The sequence below is a fragment of the Brassica oleracea genome, chromosome C5 (assembly GCF_000695525.1).
Source record: "Brassica oleracea var. oleracea cultivar TO1000 chromosome C5, BOL, whole genome shotgun sequence".
In the NCBI taxonomy this organism is placed as follows: domain Eukaryota; kingdom Viridiplantae; phylum Streptophyta; class Magnoliopsida; order Brassicales; family Brassicaceae; genus Brassica; species Brassica oleracea.
Genome location: NC_027752.1, coordinates 3,165,821 through 3,185,437, shown reverse-complemented (window position 1 = coordinate 3,185,437; position 19,617 = coordinate 3,165,821). Strand labels below are relative to the sequence as shown.

At 36.6% G+C, this 19,617-nt stretch overlaps 6 protein-coding genes across 9 annotated transcripts; 4 read left to right on the top strand and 2 right to left on the bottom strand.

Annotated features, from left to right (window-relative positions):
• Positions 1–143: 143 nt before the first annotated feature.
• Positions 144–3,070, top strand: LOC106295816 (transmembrane 9 superfamily member 5). Of its 3 annotated transcripts, none has more exons than XM_013731805.1 (8): positions 144–234; positions 394–540; positions 718–758; positions 1,024–1,615; positions 1,681–1,812; positions 1,907–2,063; positions 2,141–2,628; positions 2,694–3,070. In XM_013731805.1, exons 2-8 carry the CDS (start codon positions 410–412, stop codon positions 2,908–2,910), a joined length of 1,758 nt encoding a protein of 585 aa, XP_013587259.1. In that variant the 5' UTR covers positions 144–234; positions 394–409; the 3' UTR covers positions 2,911–3,070. The 3 variants fall into 3 exon arrangements, with proteins under 3 accessions (XP_013587259.1, XP_013587260.1, XP_013587261.1); XM_013731806.1 differs by having other exon boundaries at positions 219–287; XM_013731807.1 differs by lacking the exon at positions 144–234 and having other exon boundaries at positions 294–540; positions 1,684–1,812.
• LOC106295817 (rho GTPase-activating protein 5) lies at positions 3,067–5,077 on the bottom strand. Its single transcript, XM_013731808.1, has 4 exons — positions 4,643–5,077; positions 4,195–4,435; positions 3,889–4,119; positions 3,067–3,665 (listed from the first exon to the last, which is right to left on the bottom strand). The coding sequence occupies exons 1-4, from the start codon at positions 4,765–4,767 to the stop codon at positions 3,207–3,209; spliced, it is 1,056 nt and encodes a 351-aa protein (XP_013587262.1). The 5' UTR covers positions 4,768–5,077; the 3' UTR covers positions 3,067–3,206.
• A 3,762-nt stretch (positions 5,078–8,839) lies between these two features.
• LOC106344082 (transcription factor TGA2) lies at positions 8,840–14,483 on the top strand. Of its 2 annotated transcripts, none has more exons than XM_013783463.1 (13): positions 8,840–8,971; positions 9,165–9,324; positions 9,774–9,868; positions 10,380–10,462; positions 10,825–11,046; positions 11,654–11,692; positions 11,872–11,931; positions 12,207–12,284; positions 12,384–12,432; positions 12,548–12,819; positions 12,960–13,181; positions 13,963–14,105; positions 14,204–14,483. In XM_013783463.1, the coding sequence occupies exons 2-13, from the start codon at positions 9,239–9,241 to the stop codon at positions 14,289–14,291; spliced, it is 1,437 nt and encodes a 478-aa protein (XP_013638917.1). In that variant the 5' UTR covers positions 8,840–8,971; positions 9,165–9,238; the 3' UTR covers positions 14,292–14,483. The 2 variants fall into 2 exon arrangements, with proteins under 2 accessions (XP_013638917.1, XP_013638918.1); XM_013783464.1 differs by having other exon boundaries at positions 10,392–10,462; positions 14,204–14,482.
• Positions 14,484–14,820: 337 nt separating this feature from the next.
• On the top strand, positions 14,821–16,090 carry LOC106295448 (U-box domain-containing protein 4-like). Its single transcript, XM_013731350.1, has one exon. The coding sequence runs from the start codon at positions 15,053–15,055 to the stop codon at positions 16,019–16,021; it is 969 nt and encodes a 322-aa protein (XP_013586804.1). The 5' UTR covers positions 14,821–15,052; the 3' UTR covers positions 16,022–16,090.
• On the bottom strand, positions 16,074–16,906 carry LOC106295451. Its single transcript, XM_013731355.1, has 2 exons — positions 16,527–16,906; positions 16,074–16,441 (listed from the first exon to the last, which is right to left on the bottom strand). Exons 1-2 carry the CDS (start codon positions 16,791–16,793, stop codon positions 16,124–16,126), a joined length of 585 nt encoding a protein of 194 aa, XP_013586809.1. The 5' UTR covers positions 16,794–16,906; the 3' UTR covers positions 16,074–16,123.
• Positions 16,907–17,984: 1,078 nt separating this feature from the next.
• LOC106295450 (UPF0725 protein EMB2204-like) lies at positions 17,985–19,495 on the top strand. The gene is made up of 5 exons (XM_013731354.1): positions 17,985–18,118; positions 18,218–18,358; positions 18,437–18,724; positions 18,804–18,890; positions 18,985–19,495. The coding sequence occupies exons 1-5, from the start codon at positions 18,062–18,064 to the stop codon at positions 19,348–19,350; spliced, it is 939 nt and encodes a 312-aa protein (XP_013586808.1). The 5' UTR covers positions 17,985–18,061; the 3' UTR covers positions 19,351–19,495.
• The last annotated feature ends 122 nt before the right edge of the window (positions 19,496–19,617 follow it).

The following is a 19,617-nucleotide window of genomic DNA, read 5'->3' as shown; positions in this document are numbered from 1 at the left end:
AAAGAAAATGCATGCGATAAACCTAAAACACAATTGGGCCTGTAATAAGATAAAGAAAGGCCCAAATCGCAAGCGAGGCAAACCAAACTGAACCGAATAGCTTTGAAACCAGAAACTAAACCGAGCTGCTTTGTAATCTTCTTCTTCTCGTCCGGGTTTGGTTTCTGATCATGGTCTAGTCAAAGCCACTTAACTCATCTAGCTTCTGCTGATCAATTCATCACCACCATTCAGGTTTGACTTTGTACTTGGACGACGTCGTTTCGTGTTTATATCTGTTCTGTAAGGTTTTGCTTCAGCAAATGTCAGATTAGAAGATGACTGTTGTTAAATAGAAGAAGATGTATGTTTCTCGAGCTCCTCTTGCTCATATCTATTCATTTGCGAAATCAGCTCAAGAGTGCCAATCATGGCGCAGTTTCTGCTTCAAGCTCTGCTCGCATTGACCTTCTGGATCGGATCAGGCTCGTCTACCCGATACAATGCCGGCGACCATGTCCCTTTGTTCGTCAACAAAGTGGGCCCTCTCCACAATCCAAGGTGCCCTTTCTTAAATCTCTTTGTGTGTCAGGTTTTTAGATTCCAAATGAGTTAGTAGCCTGAGAGAGGAAGAGATCTTTTTGTTTAGATTGAATTGTGTATAGAAGCTATAGATCCAAGCTAGAGAATGTGTTTTTGACTTAAAACTCGTTTCTCTGGTTTTTGCTTTGTTTGCAGTGAGACCTATCAGTACTATGATTTGCCCTTCTGTCGTCCAGGTTAGGCTTTCTCAATACAAAACTCAATCTCATCAGTTTAGTTCAACATTGAAATGAGTTTCGAAAGGGGAGAAATAAGTTGAGATAGTTAAATTGTGTGCAATCTAGACGAGGTCGAAAGTTGGCGTGGATTTGTTACTATACGATAGTGTTCTGGTAGTGGAAATAGGTCGTTAACCCGAATTTAAACATGATAAAGTTTATGCCTTTCTCTGCTCTTCTGTGGCTTCATCTTTACTTAGAAATTGTTTTGCATTTTTGGTAGAGCCTGTGATTGAGAAACAGGAAACTCTTGGGGAAGTTCTCAATGGTGACCGATTCATGAGCTCTTTATATGACCTGAAATTTAAGGAGGACAAAACTGATTCCATATTGTGCCACAAGAGATTAACCTCCAGTGAGGTCGCCAGGTTCAGAGACACTATTGCTCAAGATTTCTACTTTCAAATGTATTACGACGATCTCCCCTTGTGGGGGTTTGTTGGGAAAGTAGAGAGAGATTATTCTGTTCATGGTGGGGAGGAGAATGCTAAGTATTATTTATTCAGTCACTTGAGCTTTAATGTTCTCTACAACGCAGACGAAGTTATTGGAATCCAAAGTCTTAGCGTTCCGAGTTACCTGATTGACATATCAGAGAACGCTGAGGTTGATGTTCAGTTCACATACTCGATTTCTTGGAATTTGACTTCAGAACGGTCTGAGACGAGAATGGATAAGTACTCTCAGGCGTCGTTTCATCCTATCAGCAAGAAGATTCAGTATTTCTCGTTTCTTAACTCGATAAGCGTTGTTGTTTTGGTTGTTGGACTTCTTTCTCTGCTCTTCATGCGCCATCTCAAGAATGAACTGAGAAGGTGACAAGACTATTCTTGTTTTTGTGTAGTTTAGTTCAAATTTAATCATTTGGAGTTAATTTCAGTAGCTCAAACGGAGATGAAGAAGAAAAAAGGGAAGTGGGTTGGAAACTAATACAAAGTGATGTGTTTAGATGTCCTCGCAACATCTCCTTGCTCTGTGCCTTCTTAGGAACTGGTGCTCAAATGCTAATCTTGTGAGTTTCAGTTATCTATAATCCTGTTATCACACTTTGTTGCATACAACTGGTCTTCTTAATATTGTTCCATGTCTCTCTGACTTGTTTACAGGATCATTGCTCTATTTGCATTGGCCTTCACCGGTTTTCTATACCCATACAACCGCGGAACGTTGCTCACTTCTCTTGTCATCGTGTACACTCTAACATCAGTAGTGGCTGGTTACACATCTGCTTCTTTCCATAAACATTTCGAGGGAACCAAACAGGTGAATTGACTTTTCAAGTGCCTTCTATTATTGTTGGCATAACCTTAAACATCTGAGCATCGTTGCCTTTTTTTCAGAGAAGGAGTGTTCGTCTCGCGGGGATCCTCTACACGGTTCCTTTCTTCATAACAGTTTCAGTCCTCAACACTGTGGCAATAACATACGGAGCAACTGCTGCACTCCCTTTTGGCACAATAGTCATCATCATACTCATCTACACTCTTTTGAATATCCCATTTCTCATGTTGGGAGGAGTTTTAGGTAACCGTTTCGGATTATCAGAGTTCCAACCTCCTTCCGCTATTAAAAGAAACCCCAGAGAGATTCCAACACAGAACTGGTATCGGAGAAAGCTGTACCAGATGTTTCTTGGCGGCCTTGTACCTTTCAGTGCAGTTGCCCTTGAGTGGCACCAACTCTACGCAACCTTGTGGGGATTCAAAATATACACCTCCCCTGGGATAATGCTTTTCTCGTTCATTGTGCTCATCTTGTTGAGTGCGAGTGTTGGTGTTATCTTGACTTACATTCAGCTATCCGGTGAGGATCATGAGTGGTGGTGGAGGTATGTGTTCTTTTACTGAACTGCATTCTTTTCCTTTCAGGATCATCATTTGATTTTGTGTGCAGATCGTTCTTGTGCGGAGGATTCGCGGCGATGTTCATGTATGGATATGGAGTATTGTTCTATCTGAGGTCTGACATGACTGGCTTTCTGCAGTTAAGCTTCTACTTGGGATACACTGCTTTGTTCTGTTATGCTCTCTTCTTGGTTCTTGGAACCATAAGTTTCTTGGCTTCTTGGATGTTTATTCGCCACATCTACCGTTCTGTCAAGCTCGAATAACAGCCAAGAACCAAGGGGCAAGAGGTCCTGTTCTCTTCGCCAAGTTACTCATCTTTGTATTTGTTTAGATTATCTGATAAACTAAGTTAGCAACTGTATCTTTTTTGATATGACCACATGTTTCTACTAAGGAATGAAAGTGATGTTTCTTGCTTTAGTTTATGCTTTTCATCCCATAGAGTTAGTCTCATATCATACCACCATTCAACAACAAACTAACATTACTTAGAAGTTACATAATGCAATAATAAGATAAAAGAAATCCAAACACAAATACTTAAAAGAAAACATCAACTTCACTTGCTTCCTATGTGGTCTGGGTTGCAAATGAGTGGCTGCACAACTCCATCAGCTCCCTTTGAATCAGATGTAATGGATCCATCACACGCACTCTTCATGCTCTCCGACTTGTGGTCATCAGCAACCACTCTTATTATCTGCAATGCTTCTTCCTCAATTATGTACACGCCATCTCCATCTTGCTCCTCTTCTTCTTCTTCATTTTCTACTTCCTTCTCGCCACCTTCGGCTTCACTGCCTACTTCCTCAATTATGTACACTCCATCTCCTTCTTCCTCCTCTTCATCTTCTTCTTCATTGTCTACTTCCTTCTCGCCATATTCGGCTTCATTGCTAGATCTTGTATGAACTTGGGGAGAAGTGACTTCCCTTTCTCTCAGGGCTTTCTCTGTGAGGCACTTCAGCAGCTTCATCACTTGAACCGCATACATCAATGCAGTTAACGGGTCTTTCATCTACACACAAGAGCCAACACATTTCACAATACAAAAACAACTACTTAAACTCCAAGTTATCTTAACAAAGGAACCTCAAAAGTAGCAGAATCATGCTAGGCTATATAACAACCAAATAGCTCTCTAGACAGTGTGCTTTGAGACTTATAACAGAGGCTTTTGTTGAAATATCATCTGTGCATTCTAGTGTTGATCATAAAATCACTACAATAAAGAAACTGACCTGAGACATGTTAGGGGCAAAGACTAAAGCAAGATTACGAGAGTTCATCTTGTTAACATTCTCAAACTGAACAACATCAGCCATGAGATTGATGGCCCAGTTGAGAAGAGACGCTTCTGTCTGAGGTAATAGCCTCACAACCTTGATGAAATCCTCGTCTGACTCACATTGCAGTACTTGCTCAGATGACAGAGGATCTAGCACTCCTCTAGGCAGCTCTCTGAACCAAGCCTGAACACACACACACAAATCATCATCAACAAGTTCAAAGTTCCATTTAGATTTTAAGGGAAAAGAAGAAGAAACCTTAATAAGTCCAGCTAGACAATGGACATCGATCCCATCAGGTATCATCCCTTTATTAAGCTGCTCCCTGACATACTCTTCCTCGCTGTTCTCTCCTGTTATTCTGAATATTCCTTCTACCTGCAATCCTCCTTGATCATATAGCCTGCTCTGCAGTAGCAAGAGTATTACAGGAACACAGTTCCCTCTTGAATCATATGATAACTGCATTGATTCTGTTGATACTCCAAACACTGTTGCACTGTCACAACAAAACAAACATGACATGAATTTTTTTTTTTAATGAATGGAAAATTTATTCATTCATTAAATAAAATCTTCTAAAATGTCAAATTTATTTATACATTCATCTTTTTTTCTAAATGAAAATTTTAAGTCCATATTTTCATTTTTTGAGTCCCTATTTTCATTAAAAGCCAATAAAACAAAAGAGAGAAGTTTCAAGAACCTTGCACTGGGAGCTTTCTTGGGGACATCAGGCTCAAACTCAGAAGGAAGGCCAAGGAAGCCGTTGAAACGATCAAAGGTCACGTGAGCCACGTGTTGTACATCTGTTGGACCACCAATGTCCATGGCTCTCCACTCGTTTACTTTCTCCTCCGCCGTCGTGGGGAAACAACGAGACAGCTCCAGGACGACACGACCCACCGATAATAACCACCAAAGTTGGGGGTTTGCGGTGCCTTCTCACTCTCTCTGTCTCTCCTCGCAAGAAGGTTTGGGACTAAGGAAGGGTCATGGCCGGCAGATGATTGAGAAAAGATTTTTAAGATGGGAGGGAGGTAACACGTTACAAAAGTTATGTTGCGGAGATTGAGTGGTGATGAAGGAACAGGTTAGGAGGAAAGGTGTAACGTGGGAATCACTACGTTGTGTTCTGTTTCCTAAGTCTTTATAGCATCTGTCTCAAAACAATAAATAAAAGGCGATAAAACAATTAGAGTGGGTCTTACGTTCCCCAAGTGTTTGGTGATCTATATCTATTTCTTTTAGTTAAACGCGTATTAATCAAAATGAATGAGAAATCTGACCATAATAATTTGTCTCTTTTGACACTACTTGGCTTAACATAGTTAAAAGTTAAAACTCTCAATGTATTTTGATTTGAAAACGTAAAGAAGAAAAATGAAAAACAAAACTCTTACATAGCCACTGGTTCAAACGCATCGGTTACGGTTCCAAGCGTTATTAAGTGTTTTGCGGTTCCAAGCGTTATTAAGTGTTTTGTACGACTGACATAACATTTGAAAATTATTGCGTTTGAGGAATATTTGTGACTCGTTGATTATGAGATATTGCAGCGGTTTAATAATAAATTACTAATATTAACATATTATAACATTATGAAAATATAAAAACATATTATTGTGTAAAATATAATGATTATTAATATAATATGATTTATAATAATATTATGTTTATTTATGATATTTTTTGTGAATTTAAATTAATATATAAAATGTGCATATATATATATATATTTATAATATATATTTTAAAATTTTTTAAAAAAAAATTTAAAAAAATTTATATTTATTTATCCATCCGCAACCGGTCACAACTGCAAACACTTGTTGTAATCAGCTTTTGATTTTAAAAGGTTCAGAACAGTTTAAAACGATTTGTATGAATTTGTATGATTATTTCGAAATGCTGTCAACCGATACCAGCCGCAAAAGCTGCGTTTGCTAATCAGACTTATTTAAACAGTGCTGCCACCAACTTCGTCACAATATTTTTCTACCATTTTGTATCGATTTTGTAGCTCTTTTTGTACCTTTGCATAAATCTGAGCCCAACTCTCAATAGTGCTGGGCCTCAACCAAATTAAATAAAAGTGAGCCCAAACAGTTTTGGATCAAAATTTGAAGATTAACTACAAAAAGCACTTGGGCCGTTACTCTACATAATGTTGAGCCTCATCTAAACCCAACAAAAAGTAGCCCAAACAGTATTTGAAAAAGAAACTGAAGATCAACTACAAGAAATAGAATGCTAAGTTGCTAACACTGCCCACCAAAAAAGAAACCGGCCTCTAAACCTTTGTTAATACTGCATTGAGGCCTTAAACACTAGTTTACTGGGTCAGGTTTGATTACGCTGTTATTGAGTTAGAAATGTTTGCTACCTTCGTAAACACTTTTTTTCTATGGAGTTTATATTAAAGTCTCAAAATATAGTATTGGAAAAGTGAATATAAACTTTTTTCTATGACTCTTATGGAAACATGTCATATTTTATTATACTAATGATTTCCAAGTATGTATACACTATTGAATGAGAGAACTTCATATTCGAATTAGTAGACTAGATTATATACCGTCGGAAAAAAATATTGTCGTCAACCACCAAATGTATACGCAAAAAATTCAACAATATGCATTATCTAGGCGAGATTGTGATATTGGGCTGATGAGTTTGATAATCTAAACACTATCTCAATAGACAAACTAATGTTGACTTTAGGTAATCTAAATCTAAACTTCGTTGAGGGATTACATTATGACACAAATTAAAGAAGAAAGCAATGACAGATTTAGATTTGCGAAAGCTCATTGACTGCTGTTTACGAATCAAAGGAAACATGTAACCATTTCTAATAGAGGAAAGGAATCTGAAATGTGGCATTGAGATTTAGGTGATGACAGACAGGGGGAGTGGATGTTGACCCATCAACAAAATTAAGGATAATACTAAACAAATCCAATTAAAATAACCCTTGATAATTGAGCTGTTTATAATTGTCGATATTTTCATATGTTTATTTACGATTAATGCAAGATGGCCGATTAGTGTTATCTTATTGGTCGTCTACATAATTGTCATTATAATATAATGTGTATAATTTGGTTGAACTGGTAGAAGCGAAATAGTTTACTCAACTTAAATAAGGTAGGTTAACCGATTAGAGGAAGCTGTTCGATATTGAAGTTTACAAAACTATAGTATGTTGTAAAGAAAGTAAGAACTACGCTTTGAGGAAATGATCACGTATATAATATCACTCTCTGCTATATATATATATCAAAACAAGAAGACTATACACGTAGTCATATAATTATATTCATGTTATGGTTATCCCCCTCCGTATCCCAAAGGTCATTTAACAAAAAGAGCTACGATTTGGATACAGGAACGCACTCGATTCTGTTATTTAGATAAACATGTCAACAAACATTCCTTATGACACAATATTACATTGTCTTCTCATATGCAAATACATGTTTAAAATGTTCTTGTTGTTACTAAATATATGCAAAGTTTAACATTATATGATCTCTCATGTTGTATTATAATCACGTAACAACATCATTAGATCATCCGAATAAAATAACCTAGATAATCTAGCTGGGGGCGTTGTATTCATCTAATCATTTAGAGAAGCAGAGTAGCTACTAGACTAAAATTATATATCCATATATATCATATTCAAAACATAAAGATGCTATTATTTTTTGACAAAGCATGTTGTACTTTTCATGCCCGTTCAAAGATTCTTGATAATATGCGAGAATTTTTTGTTTTTTTAGGGTGGAGGGTGGGGAGGGTTAGAACAACTCACAAACTACTTTGAAATGAGAACTTCATGAAACATGCTGCAAGGATATTAAAAGAAACGTTTTTTTTTTTACAAATGTATACTCCTTTCACTTATACAAAAACGTAGTTATGTATATAAATGCATCTACGTGAATATGAGCGATAGAAAAGATGATAGATTATATAAAAAACTATGTGCTTGAACAAGCCCAAAAAAGAGACTTGATGAAAAGGAGCCAATAAACACAAACAGGCGGTTGCAAAGAGGGAGAGATTGTGGACTAAGAGTCAGTGATTCTAGTGGGTTCCTCCTCTTTTTCTGCTCTTTTATTTTAATCTTATTTACTAAAATACAAATCATCATTTAATTTTCTTCTCGATCCCCTTTTCTAGTGTTTTTCATTACAAACCACCTCAATTAGATTTTATGTTCGGTCCAATTAATCTTGTATCCAATCTTCCTATTATCTTCTACACTGGTTAAAGCTCTTTTTCAACAAGGATAAATGTCATTTAACTCTTATAAATTATGTATTAACTTTTTTTTTCTTTATTTATGTATTCACTTATTTGACTTATTTATACAGTTTCTATATGTATGGGATGTATATAGATTGGCTTTCTGATCAAACACCAAATTACTAGGCTTTGACCCTTGACAGCAATAAATTGGTCAAGTAAATAGTTTTCAAGTTTTGTTGTACAAATTTTTCAAACTCAAGTATTAGTCAGAAAAAGTAGCTATACACACACAATACAAAAATATAGCCGGGAGGAAAGTCTGTGAAGGACAAGATCTTCGTATTTACCTTTAAAATATAAATATAGTATTTTGTTTTTTTTTTTTAAGTTAAGCAAGTGAACTTTGTGTTCAATTACTGTGGAAATAGATAGAGAAAGGTGGTGAAAAGGAGAGACTGATGAATCACAAAGGTTTCTTCACATACAAGTAGAGAGAGAAAGAGTAATAATGATAATTTAATTGATTACCAAAAATAAAATACTAATAATTAGTAATGTTTATTTATCATTTCCCTGTCTAGACTATATATAGACGCCCACATATTTATATATTTGTATATATGTATCTCTGAAAGAGAAAAGATTGGACCGGACCCTCTTTGTTTTTCTGTTCAGCCATAAAAGAAGCTTTTGACGAGAAAGTTTCCATTCTACTTTCTCTCTCTCCTCTTTTCTTCTCAAACACCTCAAAGCAAATAGAAAACCTCACAAAAAGGTAATAAATTAAACACATAATATCTATCTTACTTTCATGTTCATCATCAACTAGCGTTCCTTTTTCATATTCCAATCATTTGTAATCTTTGGATCAAGAATTAATTAACACTTGCAATCTCTCTCTCCTAAGCTCAAAGTTTCTATTAGTGAACCATTCTCTCAACTTTTCAAGACTAACTAATGTTTTACAGAAACGAGAGACTTGAGAAGGAGACAGAAGTAGAAGAGAAGATCAAGAAAGAGGAAGATATCACCAACCAGGAAGATGGCTACAAATCATAACCATAGTCATCATCTTTCTTATTCACTTCTTCATGGCCTCAGCAACAATCCTCCACCTCCTGGATTCATGTAACAAAACCTCCCCTAATTCTTTTCTTTTTTTCTTCTTTTATTTACATATGTATGCATACATAAAGCTCATTTTTCTTATTTTCATAGTTAAACATAAAAGGTCATATTTTCTTAATAATATTCAATATTAATTATATAACTAGTTCTGAATTTACCTATGGCTGGGTTGTTTTATCCTCAAATTGTCATATTCTTAGTAGTAAGAGAATAAATGGTCAACGCATGAACTTAAAAATGGACTATATATATAACATGCGGAATAGGTTACATGTGTAGTAATTGTAATTCTGGTGTAAACATTTTATCATAGGCGATCGTTTAGGAATATGGTTATAATAATTTAACTGTTCTTTAAAATATTATATAAATAATAATTTGTTGCTAATTTTAGTTCTGAATATTCTTTCTGTAGTGCTAATTGAATAATGAATTATTAAATGAAACAGTAACCAAGATGGATCCTCCAGCTTCGACTTCGGAGAGCTAGAAGAAGCAATCGTTCTGCAAGGTGTTAAGTATAGGAACGACGAAACTAAGCCACGTAAGCCCCTCCTCTCTCAAATCTTTGCATGACGTGAGCGTTCCTTAACAAACTCCAATAAAGTTTTCTAAATTTACATAAAAAACGAAACTGGAAAAAGAAAAATAATGATATAGCTGAGAGAGAGAGAGAGTCTGAACAAGTCTTTAGATAGGTTTGTGTTTTGGTGATGATACGGAGGCAAAAGAGAGCCTTGGATGGCGTGACTTCTTTATTTATTTCTCTTCTCGTTTTTTTTTTCTTTTTAAAATAAAAAATAAAATAAAATTCTTTTACCAACTCTCTAACCTCCTCTATATCATATACACGCAATATATTTATGCTGACAAGTATTCGTAATTAAATTTGGTAAGCGTGTCATGTTATATATAGATCCACGTGATAAATGATGTGTTTAATTCTTAGCAGTAGATTACAGCAAACGCACACATGCACATACTTAATACCATATACTTGATTAAGAGCATATGTTAAATGTAAATGCGTAAATGTAATGATGGTAAACTTGCAGCTTTATTTGCAGGAGGAGGAGGAGCTACGACTCTGGAGATGTTCCCTTCATGGCCAATCAGAACTCACCAAACTCTTCCTACTGTACCCTTTCTTCTTCTTTGACCCTTTCTTCTTGTTTTCTTCTCCTTTTTCGGTATTTCAAAACAAAAAATTATATTCATTCTCTTTTATATTTACATTTTACTCTCTTTTATATACATGTTTCAGCTTACTTGTTCCTCTTACTATCTATTATTTTTGCCTCAAAACTGAAAACGATTTTTAAATTGTTAATTACTCTTCTCTCCTGACTTTATAAAACTGGAAGCAATTTGAATCATACCCATTTGTCAATTTATATACGCTTAAGGTCAAATCCTCCTTAATATTAATCATGTCTTTTCTGACTTTTTATTAATTATGGAGTTTATCATAAGTACGTTTATGTTGAATATGTATTGCAGGAGGAGAGTTCCAAGTCAGAAGGAGAAAGCACCGATTCAGGATCAGCAAATTTCTCAGGCAAAGCAGAAAGTCAACAGCCGGAGTCTCCGATGAGTAACAAACAGAATCATCAACTCATGCTTCAGCATCAACGTAATAACAACATGGGAAACTCAACTTCAACATCTGGACTTCCCTCTACTTCTCGAACTCCAGCTCCTCCAAAAGCTTCTGAGGATAAGGTACTCATCATCATCATCACTTTTAATAATTTCAAATTTTGGAAAGAGATATATGCATGTCGACTCATGTAACATGCATGATGTGGTGTACATGATATATTGATATGTGTATATATGATTCTCTCTCTACATGTCATACTAGATATATGCATGCACATGCATTTCATATTTGTGTATGTCCTATCAAATCTTCCAATAAAACAAAAACCAAACACAGATCCCTAAAAGGAAACGGATCAGACGAGATTCAGTTTTTGACCTCTCTCACTTCTATGAAAAAAGACAAATTTTTATATACAAATAAATAAACAAACCCCAAAGTGAAATAAAGCAGAATCTTCCTTAGTGTTATTTTCTTTTTAGTTTTCCTTTATGTAAGGATTAAACAATATCCTCTTTTTTTCTTTCTTTTTTTTCATCCATTATTATATAACTAGTTATATATGTTGCACATATTTTCTAATTTATTTCATAAACTAATATATGCTGCTTTTGATTAGCTACATATAAATGTTTATCACATGAGTCAACTTAACTTAATTCATTTCTGTTTATATTTTTCCACTGAATTTATTTCTATTTCCATCTTTGTTCTCTGACATTGCAGAGGAAGGCTACGACTTCAGGCAAACTTCTTGATGCTAAGGTACTTTAACGTTTATCATCATTAATTCATACCCGTTTATTCGTCTCCCCCGAGGAGACATATGTGTATTGTATATACATATACTTTCAAGTGACCTTTTATATTTGGGTTCATATTTTCCCCGAATTAGCTAAGTTAACCTCTTGTTTTAAAATGTGCTTAAAATGGGATTATCTCAGACATTGAGGCGTTTGGCCCAAAATAGAGAAGCTGCTCGCAAAAGCCGTCTTAGGAAAAAGGTAACCATTACAAATCCCTATCTTTTCACATCCCACTAATATTATTATCATTTATTCAAAATATTTATATTTTTCCTATATATTCATTTGTTGTCAAATAATAGTGTTACACATATTTACAATGGATACTGTTAGTCCTCATCAGCTAGTACCTTAGTATATATATATAATACAACAGGAATATAGTATAGAACATTTCTTAATCGAGCTAGTAATGTTGAGTTATATTATGATATACGTAAATAACAAATGCATAAAATTTATGGTTTGTGCAGGCTTACGTGCAACAGCTAGAATCAAGTAGGATAAAACTTTCCCAGTTAGAGCAAGAACTTCAGCGAGCTCGATCTCAGGTTTCACATGAAAATTAAATTATTTATAAACTTATACTAGTATAACCTTGTTATGCTAATTAATTTATTTACCATATCTTATTATTTATGTCGATATAGGGGATGTTTATTGGTGGCTGTGGCCCACCTGGACCTAACATCACTTCCGGTACAGAAACCTAAAACACCATTTGCAGTATTTTATTTTATTAAAATATTGATTGGACCCAACAACATTATATATATGTGCAATTAATGACTATTAACATATTGTACGTACGTAGGAGCTGCAATGTTTGACATGGAATATGGGAGGTGGCTTGAGGAAGATAACCGTCACATGTCGGAGATTCGAACCGGTCTTCAGGCTCACTTATCTGACAATGATTTAAGGTTGATCGTTGACGGTTACATAGCTCACTTTGATGAGGTTTTGCGATTAAAAGCTGTGGCTGCTAAAGCTGACGTTTTCCACCTCATCATCGGTACATGGATGTCCCCTGCCGAACGCTGTTTTATCTGGATGGCCGGTTTCCGTCCATCTGACCTCATCAAGGTTCGTCTTCTTTTCATATCGCTCACATTAATGTAACACTAATACATAACAATAAACTAATATAAGATAGAAACATATCTTGAGAAACTATATAAGTCATAACTAAACGAGAGATGGACTTAATGTGGTTTTTTTTAAAGATATTGGTGTCGCAAATGGATCTATTGACGGAGCAACAACTGATGGGAATATATAGCCTACAACACTCATCGCAACAAGCGGAGGAGGCTCTCTCGCAAGGCCTCGAGCAACTTCAGCAATCTCTTATCGATACTCTCGCCGCCTCTCCCGTCATGGACGGTATGCAACAAATGGCTGTCGCTCTCGGAAAAATCTCAAATCTCGAAGGCTTTATCCGCCAGGTTCTATTTTCTAACCTACATATATATTTATTTTTACTTCATTTGCGTTTATACTTACATTCTAAATTATTATGAACATGTAAGAAAATACCAACATATTGGTATTCTTTGAACATATTTGAGAAGTAAAAACTGCAAACGGAACTAACAGATTAAATATATATAAACATAATTTGAAGATATAAAAATATTTATGTTTATTAAATAGAAAGGTATACCCAAATATTTTGCATACATGTATGTACAAACATATGGGCTGGCTAAGTTTGTCTAATTAAAATTTGATCAGATGTTGCTTTCACGTATTGTCTTTTTGTAGATGATGTCCAATTGGCCATGTCTTTTAAATTCCATTTCCTTGCCGCTTTTTCCCTCTATCATATAATAATATATGTTTCTTTAGTCTTAATTTTTTTTTTTTTTTTTTTTTTTTGTAAACTAATCTTAAATTTAATTATTCCAAGAGCCAAATTTCTTTCACCTACTTTTTTATGTACAGTACTAAATTAGCTGAAGAAAAAGCAAAGAGAATATGTCAAAAGTATTATACATCTCTTTCAAAGTTTTGTTTTGAACTCAACAGATTTTTTTTCATCATTTGGATCGAATTATTTATTTTCTCATTAATCTGTTTACAAGCTATTGACTTTTGTAATATACCCATTAGGCAGTAGGTGTGCCGTTGTTATCTTCTTTATAATTATACCAAAAAATTAGAGAGTCTTAGAATGTTAATTAAATAAACTGTGATAGCTAATTGACATTGTTAATTCAATTGAAGGCTGATAACTTGAGGCAGCAGACTGTTCATCAGCTGCGTCGGATTTTGACGGTTCGACAAGCTGCGCGTTGTTTTCTAGTCATCGGGGAATACTATGGACGGCTCAGAGCTCTTAGCTCTCTTTGGTTGTCTCGACCACGAGAGTAAGTCTCACTTTATAGTAGTTCATATATTCTTCATTTTTTACATCATATATTTATAAAATAATCATTAACTTTTGGCTATTATTAATGTGAAATAGGACGCTGATAAGTGATGAAACATCTTGCCAAACGACGACGGACTTGCAGATGGTTCAGTCATCGCGGAACCACTTCTCCAATTTCTAAATCGAAATGGAATCTTTATGACTAAATGGGGCCAAGTTCCTTTGTCTTAGCTTCACTCTTCGCCCACTCTGTTTCCTTTATGTTGTACTAGACATGTTAGGATCTTCCTTCACCTCCTTTTTATGAAACTATAGTCTTATGATATGAAATTAACGTACCACGTAAATCAAACCAACTTATGTGCCAAAGGAAAATGAGTAAAAAGAAAAACATCTCGATGCTTTCGACACATTCATTTTCTGACGACGAGAGTGCACTTGGCTCGTTTATTTTTCAATGGACACAGTGAATATCTTTCTTCCGTAAAAATCAATGAGTACTTCTTACATTTACCACAAACGACGTACAGACAGAGTTGATGATACTTGATAGGGCGAAATCTAAAAAACGACAAAAAAAAAAGCACACTTGATTATAAGACCCATATATAAGATTAGCAGGCTGTGTATGGGCCAGACACTTCATTGGCTCAAAACAATAAACATCGTAACGAAAGCCCAATCTAGGCCTTAATAAACCCATATGATCTACAAACAAATGACAGAAACATAGATGTCGTGTAAGAGAAAAAGTACACCCCCCTGGATAAGTACAACATTCCATTTTCACTTGTAAACAAACAACTTTCCACTAATGAGACGACTCTTTCATTCTTTGTTAATACTATTCCAACTAACTTGTTAATTAATGCAAAGTGACTTTGTTCAACAAAAGTCAAACCAGGTTTTGTAAGGAGATACAGAGAGATTGATCGCATCGCCATGGAAACAGCAAAGCGCAGAACGATAGAAACCATCGTCTCCAAGCTCAGCTCCGTCTCCGAGCAGACCAGAGCCGCCGCTCTAGCCGAGCTCAGGCTCATCTCCAAACAAGACCCCGAAAGCCGTCCCATCATCGCCGACGCCGGAGCCATCCCCTACCTCGCCGAGACTCTATACTCCTCCTCCCCCTCCTCCCAGGAAAACGCCGCGGCGACCCTCCTCAACCTCTCCATCACCTCCCGCGAACCCCTCATGTCCTCTCGCGGCCTGCTCGACGCGCTCTCCCACGCGCTCCGCCACCACGACACCACCACCTCCCCCGCCGCGGTCCAGTCCTCCGCCGCCGCGATCTACAGCCTCCTGATCGCGGAGGAGTCTTACCGCCCCGTCGTCGGATCGAAGCGAGACATCATCTTCTCTCTCATCCACGTCATCAGGTACCAAGACTCGCACCCGAGATCGATCAAAGACGCGCTCAAGGCGCTCTTCGCCGTCGCTCTCTGCCCGGCGAACAGATCAACGATGATCTCCCTCGGCGCGATCCCGGCGCTCTTCTCCCTCATCGTGAAGGACTCGCGGTGCGGGATCGTGGAGGACGCGACGGCGGTTATGGCGCAAGTCGCCGGGTGCGAGGAGAGCGAGGAAGGGATGAGGAGAGTCTCCGGAGCCAGCGTGCTGGCGGATCTGCTGGATCCGTGCACCGGCTCGAGCCTTCGGATCAAGGAGAACGCGGTCAGCGCGCTTTTGAATTTAGCGAGGTGCGGCGGAGACGAAGCGCGTTCGGAAGTTGCGTCTGCGGTTGCGTCTGGTGCGGATGAAGGAGCTATGGAAGGGATCGTGTACGTTGCTGAGAGCGGGAGTAATAAAGGAAGGAAGAAGGCGGTTGATCTGTTGAGGCTCGTTTCAAACGATTCACGACGTTTCGATCGTCTGATCAGTGATAATGATAATAATCCGAGTAGTATCTGATCATCTGCTTATCATTTTGTACAACTTTTGCTAATCCATTTACTTCATTCAAAACACACAGTTTATATACATTAATGTAAATGTCATTGTCACACTTTTGAATCAAGAATCAAGAACTGGTTTGTACATTTTGTGTTCTTCACCGAGCAATAGAGAGCGTAGAATCGCGTCGCAAGTGCCGTCGTAGTGGACGATGAGATGTCCGCCTTGAGGGATCTCGTGGTAGTTGATCAAAGGCTGCTTCTGGAGAATGCATCTTTGAAGTTGAAACGGGACGACTTTGTCTTCCTTCCCATGCCAGATGTGGACAGAGCTTTCTTCAGTGATGTTTAGATCCGCTGGTTCGAAGTTCCATTGCCCGAAACAAGCCACAAAATCGTCTCTTAGCGTATCGAAAACATTTCTTTCGCGTAGCTTATCCTATAAGGTAGAGAGAGAGAGAGAGAGAGAGAGATATTAGAATCGTCACTATGAGATTGCAAGAAAACTAGGGATTGAGTGTGACCTTGGTAAGCATGGGAAAGCCGGTGGTACGCTTGAGAACCTCCACGTCATGGCTGTTGAAGTAGACTGGATAATAGAAATATATATAAGGAAAAGAAAGATAGACGCCAGAAATTGATGGCAGCTGTGTGTGAGTGTGTGTGATCAACAAAACCACTACCCAAACCATAAACCTCCCAACTTCCCCCACATAAAAAACAACAAAACCACTTTCTTCTTCTTCTTCTCCTCTTGTTCTTTGTTTCATTCTTCTTCCTTCAACAATCATACACACATAACAAGTCAACCCTAATAATAGTATTCAATGGATGGTTTTATTCCAATGGCGTTTAAAGCTATGATGAAAAAACGAACTCGGCGGCGTTACGAATGTCTCTCTACCTCCGGTGGCACTACAAAAGAGTCTTACGTTGACGAATACTTCTTCCCCTTAGACGATATATTAATCGGGAATTGTTTCCATACGATTGTTTAATATTAAATATATAAAAAATACTTAACATAAGTATATAATTTATATTTTACTACATATTTTCAATGATGCTTTACCTTTAATCTAAACTTTAATATTGTAATTATATGTATTTGGATCAATATTTACCTTTAATCTAAACGTATATGATATTATCGGTAGATATTGTTAATATCAGTTGTTAATATATATTTATTAATTAAATGTCCTAAATATCATGATAAATATATATATATATATATATATATTAAATATATTTTCAAAATAATAGTATATATATCGGTAGAATGGTTTAATGTTTATTGATTATCTTAAATATCATGATAAATACATATAGATATATATATATATATATATATACATATATATAATTTTAAATAACAATATTAATTAAACTAATGACTTATCCTAAAATTATGGAAAGATGACAACTAAGCACTTTCACTTCTCAAATAATAGTATAGATTATAAAAAATATTTTGATCCAAAATTTACTTCACATAAATAAAAAAAAACAAAAAAAAATAATACATTGATTATCAACATGATATTAAAGTTTTATAATTTATAATCTTTATTTAAATTTGTATTTAAGTCAATAATTTAATTTTTTTATAAAACTAAATATTAAACTGATGTTATAAATCATGGAATGGATTGCCGTTAATTAGGTCCGGTCCAAGACCGGCCCAATACCTAAAAGATGGAGAGATGGTCGAAGCCTAGAGAGAGGAGAGAGAGACGGCCACAAAGCTTGGAGAATTCCTTTTCCTATCATTTATTATGTATTAGTAGTTTTCCTAATCCTAGTGAATTTAGGTTTTGGATACTTTCCATTTATCTTTAAACATTCAGTATCTAAACTCTCTAATTACAACAAGTTATCAGCACGATAGACTCCAAAACTCTGAGACAAAACCTAACCCATAATCCGTCACACATAAACCCTAAATCAGGCGTAACTTAAAATCGATCTATCTCTCAGACCCCGAGGAACTAGACGACGAGCCACGTATCAAATTGATCAAGTATCGATCAAAACGTAACTTAAGAAAAACAATCTCATGGCTTGCCAAAGAGGAGAGGGAGAAGACGGTCGTCCTCAAGTAAAAAAGTTCGATGTAAGTTTTTCTTTCCTTTTTTGTTGGAATCTCGTCTATGATTTGATTTGTTTGGTAAGAAATTGCAAACCTAAATTGATAATTTTATTCCTTAATTAGGGTTTTGATTTACCCACTGTTGGTCCAATCTCATCTTATCGGTTGAGACACTTTGAGCACGCGCGGTACTGGCACCCTTCAAATAAAGCGTTTGTTAAGGTTTATGCCCAGCTGGGACTTCACCGTTACAATTTTTTGGAGGTAATAATCCTGTTTTCAATTGTTTTACATCATTCTTTATCAATTCCTTTCTGATTCATTGAAATTATTTTGTTTCAGGGGACTAACTACCGGTTCTCTCTCTTACAAAGTTACAACAGGGGTATGACTTCCGGGGCTGCCCGGTACTACCTCTCCCTGTTTGCAGACTGTCCAGATTCTGGTCGTACGCTCCCTTTCCATGCGCTTGTTAGTGAAAACCGCATCGGTCGTCTGGATATCTCGGTCCACATAGCTAGACCCCGATGTTCAGAGGAGCAGCCTCGACTTTGCCGACCAACCTACACATGTAGTCCTCTGCCTCGCTGGCCCTCCTCAGAGATGTTTGCCCAGCGGCGTTTTTACACGGTAAATACAATTCAATTAACACCTATCAAACACAATTTTTATTTCCCCTATTCATGTGTGTTTTCATTGACTTTTGTAGTTGAATGAACACGAGCTGCGAAACACTGATTGGGTTCGTTTGTATTTGGATCTTGCACACAGTACCTGCGATAGGGGTATGACTGAGGTAAGTTTTATTTTATTTTTTTTGCATTGTTGTTTGTTCTATTGATTATTGCCGATCATGAAATTTTCTTTTGTCTTTTTTTTTTTTTTTGCAGAGCCAACTCTCTGATTTCTACATTGAGCAAGTGGCCATTCGAAGTCTCAGTGATGCGGATCCGCCGAGTCTCGACTCCAAGAGCCTTGTCGTCTACATGGTATACAAAGACTTGGCCAAGGATCGGCTTGGTGAGCCGTGTTACCGCAAAGCCATCATTAGACGGGTCTACGAGGAGTCTTCACGATCATTGACTTTCCAAGGTAAGCATTGGAGCTTTTCTGAGGAGAAGGAGAAGAAGAAGAAAAAAAAAGACAAGAAGAGATTTGCACTGCTCAAGAAACGTTTAGGTGTTTGCGGAGCCTGGCGTTTGGGGATCGATGTCTACAGGAAACGTGGCATCCGCTCTTCTTCGACCACTCGTTGATCAGTGATTTATCCGAGTACTATTACTATGTTTTTTTGTGCTTTTTGTGTGTTAAGTGGATCAGTCTCCGCACGTTGTTTAGTTCAGCACTTATGTCTTGACTTTTTTTTTCTTATAAAAAAAAATTGACTTTGTTATGCATTCATCTATTTTGTCATATTATGTCTGCAATTTGATAAAAAAGACTGAATGATTGGTGACCGGACATTCTTTTTCTTTTAGAGGAACATTGGGTCTCAGATGTGTTTATCAATGAATGTATCAAAA